Source organism: Numenius arquata, chromosome 14, assembly GCF_964106895.1.
Source record: "Numenius arquata chromosome 14, bNumArq3.hap1.1, whole genome shotgun sequence".
In the NCBI taxonomy this organism is placed as follows: Eukaryota; Metazoa; Chordata; class Aves; order Charadriiformes; family Scolopacidae; genus Numenius; species Numenius arquata.
In genome coordinates this window covers 10853163-10865292 of record NC_133589.1, presented here as the reverse complement: position 1 = coordinate 10865292, position 12130 = coordinate 10853163, and the positions used below count along the sequence as shown (strand labels likewise).

General features: G+C 36.5%; 1 protein-coding gene across 1 annotated transcript in view; it reads right to left on the bottom strand.

Moving 5' to 3' along the window:
* Window positions 1-242: 242 nt before the first annotated feature.
* The window catches only part of SNX29 (sorting nexin 29), a 125739-nt gene continuing 113851 nt past the window's right edge, over window positions 243-12130 (bottom strand). Inside the window, exon 21 of the mRNA XM_074158245.1 lies at window positions 243-372. Coding sequence (XP_074014346.1) covers window positions 243-372 — 130 coding nt within the window. The remainder of the gene's footprint in view (window positions 373-12130) is intronic.

Below are 12130 nucleotides of genomic sequence, written 5' to 3'. Positions count from 1 at the left end.
AGAAAATGCCTATCAGTTTGCTGAGCCCTCATGAAGAGCCCTCATATTCTTTTGAGAAAGTGATTACTGCCTTCAAAAGTAGTTAATCAGGATATGACCCTTAGTAATGAATGTCTCTTTTCAGGATTTAAGTTGATGCAGCTGTAGTCTCTTCAGGAGCCTAAATTATAAATACAGGCTAGGAAGGAATCACAGAACAACTTAAAGTACGTGGCGCCAGTATTCACAATTGTGAAAAAGGGTCAAAGATCACCACTCTGAGGTTCCAGGCTTCGTGGCTCTCTTTGATGGCCGCGAGATAGTTTGGGGAAGCGCGTAGTCCCTCTCGAGCGATTGCTTTTACTTACTGGTTCTCCAGAAGGTGGGATATCACTAAGAAGACAAGAAATAAAGACAGAAGTAGCTAGTTTATGTTATATGTAAATTATTCTACAGTTATTCCAAACATGGAAAAAGCAGATGTTATGAGAGCCTGGCACATGACTGCAAAGTACAGCACACATCTTCAACTACACAGAACTGCATTCTTTCTACTGGTATCTCAAGTGTGAATTACAAATGGGATCTTTCAAAAATGAGAACTAGTAGAACTTTCAATACTTTATGGAAGATTGCAAATTACAGGATAAAAGCGTATATCTATGAGTTGCAGTTCAGAAATGGTGGGAAAAGCATTTTGAAGTGATAAAAGTACAAGCAAAATAGACAAGAGCTTGGATGATGCTCTACTTAACAATCCTCTAATTATGGATGGATGTATCATTACATGATGAAGTACATTGTAATACATCCCTGTTGGGAATTCTTCAGTCTCTTCTGACCCACAACAGACTAGTCTTACATGAATGAGCCTTTTGGAAAAGACTCCAAGAAGAAGTACATTAAGTTCAACAACAAGCAGTAACAGAAAATTCCAGCTTACCTAGGTGATATTCAGAGGCTATAGACTCCTCGGAAAACTACAGTATAAAGGGATAGCATTGTACTTTTGCCATTCTTTTAGAGGACTCCACATGGTTTTTAATTATACTGCTTATATACAGATCAATAAATAAAACTAAATTTTGCATTTTGCAACTCAGCTAGGCAATAAAACTACACAGCGTACAAAGCCAAGCTTATTTTTATAAGTTAAAAATCCCCATACAATATCTATCTTCAGAGTAAGTTAACAAGTCCATAAGGGAGGAATTGCCCACCTGCAGTTCTTACCAGATTAAACAAACACTGATACTATTTTAAAACAGCCACTGAATTTACCCTATGCAGTTCTTTTTTTCCTGCAGAGTGACCTTCCTGACAGGTCAAACAGCCCTGCAAAAGCCACAAGCACACTCAGGCTCCACTCGAGCATTTTGAGCACCCACACGGCTGAGATCTCAGCAAAGCAAAAGCCTTTAGCACATCCTGGAACTGAGTGGAAAGTTCACTTGCAGGAAGCAGAGCTGCAAGATAAGGCAGCGCTACCACTGGTAGCTTTGTAACTACAATCCATACATTGGGTGTTACTAAAATAATAATAAAAAAACAATATAGAAAAAATGTGTTCAGATGCTAAACATAAAATAAAATTATGGTTTTTTAATGGCAGTATATTTTACTTGTCTAAATTTCTGAGCAGAACAGTCTAAAATAACCTTAGTTAAAATAATAAAGGATTTTTCCTTCATATAAAGAAAATTGCTTAAAATACCTGCAGTATATATCCTCCTCTTCGTTAATAACAAGATTAACAAGTTTGATCTTTAATTCCTTGTTTTTCTTGTCACTAAAATAAAAGCTCTAAAAATCAATTTAGCATATGCTATTAATTCTTGGTAGCCAAGGATAATTGGACTTCCAACGCTAGTCCTATGATTTCTTATTTTGAAACTCAGCAATGCTATCTAACTTGCTGTAGAGAATTCTGATCATGTGAATCCAATTTCAGCTGTACTCATTAGCATGGATTTCTTTTAGTAACATGAATATTATTACTCATTATTTTTATACTATTTATAAAATTGCAGCAATGCAGTGTTGATACTCTAATCCTTGTAAAATTGATCATGGGATACTGGCTTCACAGGGCTGTGATTCTGTGTTAAATATGTATTCTTCAGATCACGTAAACATAAAAGCTTCTAAATGTCAAATATACAATGGAACAAAATTAAATTTTCACCTCATTGGGCTTTTCTCAATCTAAAATAGGTTAATTTACCAGCACGGCCACTGCTGATACTACTTCAGCTTTATCAGGCAGAGAGCGCGCTACGTTACGGATATATGGTGGTTTGCAGAAGAAAGCACACTGTTATGTGCAATTACTATAATTTAGTGATTGCTTTATTGAAAGTGCATTTTAATACACAAGCTCCTCCTGCTGGCATGTCCACAAAATGACATTAGTGTCAGTCCAATGGGAAGTCACTTCTCCCTTCTGGAGGAAAAATGCCATTCAAAGGAAAAAGCACAAAAGGTGCAAAATTAATTCTCCCAAAATGAAGAGATGTGAATAAATATCAGTCTGTCCTGATAGGCATGGCTGAGGTAATAAGATCATTTTAGGACGATTACATGAACTCCAGCGTCTGTGAATGAAGGACAAAAATCGCAAGTAATTCTGCTAATTTAAACGATGCTACTCCAGAACGAGATATATCTAATAACAAAATCAGAGATAATTTGTCTTAAATATCTAAACTAATTTTTATACTGACAAACCAAATTCTAAGACAAATCATTATGTTATGTAGGTTTACAGAAACCAATTTATATCTGAGGAATAAGATCTTCATGCATCTGACATGAAAAAGTAAACTGGAACTGAAATTGAATTGATCAATGTTGTATGTTGAAAAAAGTTTAGAGTATTAAAAAGCCATCATACATTTAAAAGTATATATCTTAAGCCCTTTTCTATCCCCCCTCCTTCAAAACCTGATGAGAAAATTTGCCATCTCACCTGTCTGTTTTGGCTCTATATCTTTTTACTCTACAATTAAAATAATGACTTTCAAATAACAACCAGAAAGTTTAACTACTAAATTTGGGGAAAAAAATTACCAACCACCCCCAAAATGCATGGTAATCAAGTATGAGGAAAAGATTAATCTCCCACCTCTTCTGTCTCCTGATACTGGATTTAATAATTTAGTTCTGGTCTTGAGGTCAAATGATACTTACAGAATCTCTGTCACTAAACGAGATTCCTTTTTAAACCTATTGGCAGTTCAACGGGTCAGATATTCCATGAACCCTTAGGCAGAGGTACAAACACCTTAAAATTATCCTGTCAGTATTTCTGGCAAATGAAGATGAAACTGAGACGCTTGTTCTGAATCTATTTTTGCCAATCTGTGTTTGGGATTGGGGAGGAAGGAAAAAGCATACCTACATGCAGTGTGTGCAAATCCTCTCTCTCATTTGTCTCATTTAGGAAAACCAGTCTCTGGGTTAGATTTTTGGGGTTGAGTTAGGGTTCACACATAGTTGACAGTTTTACTCAGGTTAAAATACAAATTTGAAATACGTTAATCTAAACCAGGGAGTAGCTATTCTAGAATAACTCTTCCAGAACAGCTCCCTCGAGTCCTTGTGGTAAGCACTTACTCTAAGTCTATATCCGAGTTACACCTGTTCCGTTTTAATATAACACTCTTTTCATTCTATTACCTTCCCAGCCACTGAAGTCTTACCAGCGTTTAATTTTCTAGGCTGAGTCTGGCAGGCAGCCGGATGCTTGCCAGGCATTACCCTGTTCAGCCCTGGAATGTCCATGTATTAAAGGCTCAAGTTCTTGTCTACCGTCTCACCTTGTCCCATTCTGAAGAAAAAAAGCAACCTGCTGAGGCAATCAATCCCTTCTTCCCACCAGGTCATTGTTTAGATTTTAAGCATCCCTGATTGATCTGCCCAGCATTTGTTTGGATACCAATTCAGTTTCATTGATTTTGTCTTGGTGTCAAGTTCTGCCTGAGGTGCATCTACAGAAAATAGCTTAAAATAACCGGTCTTTTTAATCAGCTTTAGTTTATTCATACCTTTCATTTATTGCTCTCCATGTATCAAAATGTCAACTGCATTTCATGTGTTTTTCTTCACATACTTAGCATATGGAATTGCAGTATTCTCTTAGCTGATGTTGTGAACATTTAAATGAAGAAATTTATTTCCCGTCTCATTGTCTACTCTTCCGGATAAAATTAGAGAGAGGTTTCTTATAAAAATAGTATAACATGGCTGCAACTGGTAATACTTTCATACCAGCCAGAGAAGTAATAAGCACATCTCGAGAGTGTAGCAAAGCTCAGAATCAGGTATTTCATATATAGAAATATATATCTCTCTCTCACATGTAAATGCATCTCTGGAGACATTCATGATTCTGGTTTTGCTTGTATTAAACATACCTCAGAAGAAAGGAATTATCTGGCAGATAAATTTGGTGACTCTTTTTTGCCTGTTTCTTGTGTGATTAATATTTTTGTTTGTCATTATAATAATCTAATTTCTGGTTATAACCCCAATATTTAATGTGGGTTAAATTGGATTCAGGCAGGCAGCCTCCTCAAAAAGGCAGTATTAAACAACGCCTATGCTGTGTTAAGAAAATCTTATTAGACAAATGAGAACTAATTCTGACGTGCCAATACAACTGATCTCACTTTCTTCTGCCAATTAAAATAATCTAAAACACCCATTTAGTAGCGCTATTAACTAAGACTCTGACTTCATCAAATCATTTTAGATACCTTTGTAATTCCTGTTTTGCAGTGATCTGGGTAAAATCCTTGTTTCCAGTTGCTGAAGTGTAAAAATAACTGAAGCCACATTCCTGCCATCACTCCCAATTTTGTAGAAATGAAATATAATTATTAATGAGAAACAGTGATCTCCATCTATTAATACAAATGACTGAGTTGGGATGTTTAAATAGTCAGCTATTAACAGAAGAGATAGAAAGATATGGGTAATATAATCCTTCTATAGTACATTTTGACATTGAAAATCCTGAAGACACTATTAGAGCAAAGTTGTCAGGTCAAAAACTGAATAATCATTTCCTACCGAGATTAGATCTAAATTGATCAAGAAATGAAAAACATTAATTCTAATATTCTATCCAACTGTTTCATTAATGTACAGCTCCTTCTACTTCTACATACGTATTTCTACAGCAGAACACAGTATTTAAAATGACATATTCAATCTCTTCTTGCTGTGAAAAAATTACAAAAACATAACCATGCTTCCATTTGTTATAATTTGAATGATCCTAACTTGAACGTTCTCATGCTACAAATCAGTTTCCATATCAGCATAAAGATTCATAAACATCATCTGCATTGATATTTGAATTTTTCAGTAAACGACACTGTATGTAATTCTGATCAGATCTTTTTTTCTTCCACTAACTTTACTTTGAAGTTGGCATAACAAGATGGTTACTGTACAGTAAATGTTTAGTACCCATTAGTTATATCCTATAAAATGAGTAATACCTATGATTAATTTTGGATAAAATACACTCTCTTGCATTCAGGAAATGCTCAGAACCCCGTAAAGATGACCTTTCGTTAGTTAACATCTGGGCAATACTTATACCTAGAGCCTCACTCCTTGGCTTTCTAACGCATGACATCTGTATTTGGGAATGGTTACTTTCCTTTTTTTTTGATGCCCTGCCAGAATAACATAATGAATAAATACAGTATTTGTGCAAATGATCTCTTCACAACTAAATAGAAAGCCGGAAACCACTGAACACACATATAGGAAAAATTTCACCATAATACACTTTTTATTTATAATTGATATAATCGTTTTGTGTATTTCATTGATTAGTTGAAAGGCAGTAAGTTTGGCTATTCCGTCCACTTCCATCTAGAAATCACCAACACTCTACTCTGTTGGGGGTTAGCTGTATTTATGTAAGTGATATAATCTACCACTTCTCAGGGATAGGTAATTTAATAAACAAATGGTTCAGAAGCAGAACATGTTCCAAGGTTGTTTATATAATAACAAAATGTAGGATTTGCTTTTCAGAAGAACGGTGTTCAGTGAATACCTGGATTTATTTTTTCCTGCTAGTACTGTAATTATCATCTTTAAGGAAAGCAGAGACAGATCTGGGATACATTTTTATTGAAAATACTGAGGTAACTAAACCCAGAAGACGTGCATCAGGATTCACAATGCATCATATATATGAAAATAAAAGGAGTAAAACTCTTGTTTGACAAGTAGCAATTTCAATGTGCTGAGACAGCAGTGCATTACAGTGACTAGCCAGGCACTTCCTCCTCCATATGCACAAGTTGTTTGCACGCAAAAATGACATGGAATTGAGACAACTTTAATTACCAAATTAGCTCTTAAACAGCTCATAATCAATACGATTGGCATTGCAAGTAACAACAGAAAGAGTTTACAGGAAGCGTGTTCTCAGACACCAGCATATGAGAAGCCAGTAAAAGGAGTTATGTATTACCACGTCTGAGCTACCCACTTCTAGTCTATTCAGAACAAAAAATGCAAAAAGTCAACCAACTTTCATGCCAAGCAATCGGGGGAAAATAAAAAAAAAAGAGAAAGATTGATTTACCATCTCCTGTAGTTCACCTAATTTTGCCAATATCACAGAGAAGAAAAACCTGAAAGCTTAAAACATTTCTTCCTACCTGTTCATCCCTATAATTTACCTGAGCTCACTACTGTACTTAGTCTGACTGATTTCAATTAAAAACCTGTTGTGTATTCCTGCCGTACTTCATCACATCTGACTTATTACCTCTGACACCACACAGTTCAGCTTCACGGGTAAAGCAGCGCAGTTACCGGTCTCCTCCTCTGGAAACCTGCGCCTACCCTTCCATTTGCTCAGGGAGCAAACAGCTGCTGGTGCTTTTGTTCTGAGCTGGGAGCTCCACACTCCTTGACTCTTTGTTGCTCCAAATTCAGCGAGGCAAGAACATCTGCCCACAAGCATTTACACTTCTCAACACCGTTTAAATAGTTCCCATAGGAATAATGCAACTTAGCTGTCCTTGCTTTGAGTTTTGCAAGTAAACTGCCCATCATAAGAAACAACCTGCACAATTACTATTATTATTTTATTTTTAATAACAAAACTCTTTTTTTTTAAATTACCATAAAAGGAAATGGAATCATAAGGAAAAGTTGTGATCAAAACATGTTGTTTTGATCTTCCAAGCTAGTGCTTGAGTTTTAATTGCTCCATCAAGTTAAGAGGTATCAGCTGCTTCTCTCAAGAATCTTCATTTCTCATGAAGATTACAGCATGATATTAACATATGTAACGAGGCAGAAGAGAGCTGACATGACCGTTCTCAGGGGCAGAACCAGATTTGAATGGGCGTCATGTTAACAGCAATAGCTATGAAAGTGAAAAATGAACAGACTTCAAAACTGCTCCTAGAATGCTACAGAATCATAACTCTTTTCCAGAAAATATGTTAGCAACAAAAAAAAAGGTGGAAAACAGTGCTTTATAGCAATCACTCTTTTTGATTTTTGTTTTTATTTTTTAAATACTAAGGACAACTTACTGCACTCCAACCATAAGCTTGATACTAATAGTGATCTGTGACCTACCACCTCAAAAATATAGGTCTTAATCTCAACCTTCGGGAGCTTTTAGATTGGTCTTAATTTTAGCCTATTATTTTTAGCTTCTCTAAGATAAAAACAAAAATCAAATAGATTTGGCTAGCACATAGAAAATAGTGTGTCTGCACCTGGAAACATAATTACAGAGAGAGTAGAGGCATAGTGGAATTAAACCTGTACTCTGCAAATAAACAAAGGTAATCAAGATGGGAAAATATGTAAATATAGCACAGAATTGAGTACTGTCAACAGAATAACAAGGGAAATGCTGACTTTGTTCTTGGTAATGAACACAAGGACTAATGTTTACATATAAACCAACACAGAAAGGTAAGCTAATCAAACAAGGTATGACATTGCCTGGTAAGTGACTAAGGGAGCCAGCTTGGGGTGCAACATTCCTGATGGATTAGAGGGAAAGTACGCAAGCATCATGTTGGCCAGCAAAAAGAAGACCAGAGTAATTGGCAGTCAAACTCATATTTTCTGTTTAGTCAGATTTCAGTTATTTTCTCTGCAAGAAAGAAAATGGCAATGATAAATATAGGCTCCTCCTTTTTATAATTATGACTCCTCCAAATGAGGCTAAGCGGAAGCAAAATTTGCTACCAGCTCCAGTGGGAGTTAAATGCACTGCACTTTGCTGGCCATGAGTTCCTGAAATTTGGGGTCAGTTTTCCACATATCATCAAATTCAGAATCTTTAAAACATATATCATCTTGGTCCCTCTCTAATACAGACACAACTTTGCCAATGAATTAAAAATAAAAATAAATAAATAAAACTTGCAATAAGCTTGCTCCTTGCCCTTGCCAGAGTATTAAAGAAAAAACAATCAGGACAATGGTGATCAGCTGTGACTCTCCTATTGCTGGCAGCCATTGAAGTGCAACTCCAGCACTGGAGCTGATGCCTGGCAACTGGGCAGTAGCAGCTTGGGAGCAGCCGAATGTCTCAGTTCTCAGCTCCATAGATAAACCTGTAAATGCCGCAAGCCAAAGCATCTGCTTCTGTAACTGAGCTGAGTTTTATCCCATAAAGAAGTTATGGGATCACAAGAAGGGCACTTTCACCTTTCACCTGTGAACTTCCCGGGAAGTTCCTCCTCTCCTTGTCTCTCAGTTTTGTGGCTTTTGGCCACATGAAGATTTTGGTGTTAGGAAGACTAGCCAACCTTGATAGAGGACATGTTATGGCTTTGAGTAAATTTCGAACCAAACGGTAACTGGAAAAGCTGCTGAGGTATCACTTTGCCTGGTTTAGAAATGGATTAATGAAACATCTGTATGTCGAGGTCAATATTACACATGAGTATATACAGTACCAGAAGGCAATACGATGATTTTATCTTTGTTAGGGTAGTTCTGCTTTGCAAGCAGCAACTGAGAAGTCTTAGAAGGCTTTTCTATAGGCACCATATACAGCATGTGCCTACAGTTCCTCCTTACGATATAACTGTACAGGCCTGAAAAGCAAAGGACCAGGCTGATGCAATGGGAAGACTATTTATGCCCTACATAGGCGCACAGGCAATATACATCAACTTGACTGCAGTAACACCACCTCTACAGTTAGACATGAAACATTTTTAATACATACGGCTGCCCTGTGCTGGGAAAAAGCTGGGCACTGGATTTTCTTGGAGACTTTAAGATTTAGATGCATTTGACTCAGCTGTAGCACTAACAGTAAAAATATGATAAAATATTCAGTCTGCCTGACAATGCAAACCAGCCCCATTTTATTTCCCTTTGGTCATACCTAGCTATTCTCAATAGCTAATGCTTTGGGATTTCTCTCTTTTAATCTGTAGGAGTCTTCTGCTGAAAGATTTTTAACGGAGCCAGACATTCACAGCTGTTCAGTATATTTATGATTTACCCAAAAACTGTATTAAGACTAATAAATTAAATCTCTTATAAAGAATTAATTTGTGAGTTCTTAAAGGTTAGAATAAAATTGCAGAAACAAGATTTCAGAGTTAAAATAGACATGGACTAGTAAGAAACAGCCTCTTTGGCTCATTTTGCAGTTGCAAAATTAAGCAATTTTATGCAAGCTGTTTACAAGGCACAGATTTCTAACACTTTCTACAGTGAACAGCAATCCCTGCAGACCCACGCATTAGTGGTTCTCCTTCTTACCACATATCATGCATTTTATCGAACTCTTAATATTAACTGTAACGGTGTCACACTTTTAAAATCTTAATCTAAAAACAAACCTTCATACTGCTATTGGTATAATCAAACTCTGGGGGCCTGTGTAATTAATATGTGAAGATTTGAAGAAAAATGACTGTGGTCTGCTCTTGAAGATGGTGACATCAGCCGTCCCAGTACAAATCCTTCCTGTAATTTCTGTCTAAAATTGGGTTATTTCAGCAAGAGTAAACTGAAGAAGCCTGTTTCACTATAAAGCAGATCTGCATAAGGAAATGTGCAGCCATTCTGACCACATCATCATAGACAAGAATAGCCTGATGTTATACTTAGACCGACGTTGTAAATATGCAAAGTACTCCAGTCATGTTGTCCCTGGGTCAGGGCCATACTGAAACAGTAAGTGGAAGAAGCTGGAGAGGATATATGTGCAATCTCTGCATGCTGCAGTTGAACCGGGGCTGTGTGATAAAGCTACTTCTACCATTTCTGCATAGACCTCAACAGTTCAGGTCATTTTGCATTTCGGAACTGACATTTGGCCTAATTTGTACCTACAGAGAATGTATTTGGAGACCTCTGAAGCAGTCTAAAGAATATTCCTAAAAAACTAGCAACAATCACTTTCTTTACCCATTTGTTAATGAGATGAAGTGATACGGCATGGAAGTATGTATGAATACCACTAATTTCTGTTATTAATAGAAGAGTGCCTGTAATTACACCAAGTTATTCTAGAATCCTTCAGCTAACTGTTCATGGATTCCGCTATCACCACAGAAGTGCCAAACATCTTAAAAATACAACACTAAAATAGCATCTGAAATACAACAGAATTGAATGGACTATGTTTATAACTGGCAGATTAACAAAGGCAGGAACAAAGCTTCTGTAGGATGTTTTGAATTTCAGTGATGGCCTGTAGCTAATTCATGCTGTTTTCACATGAGAAACTGATGCCTGCTGAAATATTTTTCAATGCAACTTCAAATGAGGAAAAGAAATAACCCACCTCCTTTTGAAAAACTGTGCAGTTAGGCATAAACAAACTTGTTACGGTCTGGATTAAAGCCAAGTACATGCACAAATACAAAGATACCTCCCTTATGAAGACGATTTGCTTCATGTATTTGAATGGATGCATCCATTTATCCATTACTGTCAGTGTTGCACAGAAAGGAGTATGAATTTCAAGCACTGGAAGACTGCAATATAAGACGTATAAACAGATTTTTCTAAACCACATTTTCAAGAGTATTCCATACTGTTTCATATGCTAAGAGAAAGGAATAAAGCTTATATCATCTCTCAGCAAAGCCTCTTTCACTCCTCAATATCTTTTCCACTGTGGAAAAGTAATTAAACTTAATCTTTGGTTTTATTCCCAGTGAAATAAGAACTAACAATTACATGAGAAAAAAAAAATTAAAATCATGTTGTTTCATCAGCAAATTAGTTTTTTTAAAAACCTGCCATTCTATAATTATGTAAAATTTACATATGGGGGTATATTTACACACACACATTCCGATTTAAAGAATAATGTATTTTCAATACTAATGCTTTTTTTTTTTTTCCTCTCCTCCTTAATAGATTCCTCAAGGGCAATTGAACTGAGACATTGACATTTCAGGAGATCTGTAGCAAACATCATAAACTCATGTTTGAGAGCTTAGCTTGCGATATTTCTGACAATGGATTACATAAATACACTACGCCAAAACTGTTTGCAAATGCCATCCTGTGCCAAATATGTTTGCAAATGTCACAGAGAACCACCCAATATTAAAAGGGCCCTTCCCTTAATCTAGAGTGATTACTTCTGCACAAGGGTCTGATCTACGAGTTACAGAACATAAACAGCACTTGACCGATGCTTGCTCTGCCCCACTGTGACTCTCATCAGTAGGAAATGAGAGCACGCGGTGACTGACAGAAATCGTTCCTTGTTTTTCTGCATCAGATATCTTGAAAAAATACTGTTTTCAATTTCACAGAGTATCAGACAATTTGGTGACAAGGCAACGGGTGTTTGGGAACTGAAGAGAGAACACAGGTCTATTGCTCTGACTAAAAGGAGACACAACTAACTTGTTAGGTCATGTTACTCAGACCCTGGCTCCTAAACAATAAATCCAGTAAATCATGCTCCTACTGGAGCGTGCTGCCTTTCTATATCAAATGCAATCTTACTGGTCTGTGATTTCTTCCGTTCTTCCACATTATAGAAAGTCTTGGAATAAAAGTGATTTTTTAGATGGTCTGCATTGTTGGCAAATATCTTAATCAAGCTTCCCTTTTAATAGAATTCAAGCTGAAAATGGCAGTCAAATACTTTCTCTTGAACTCT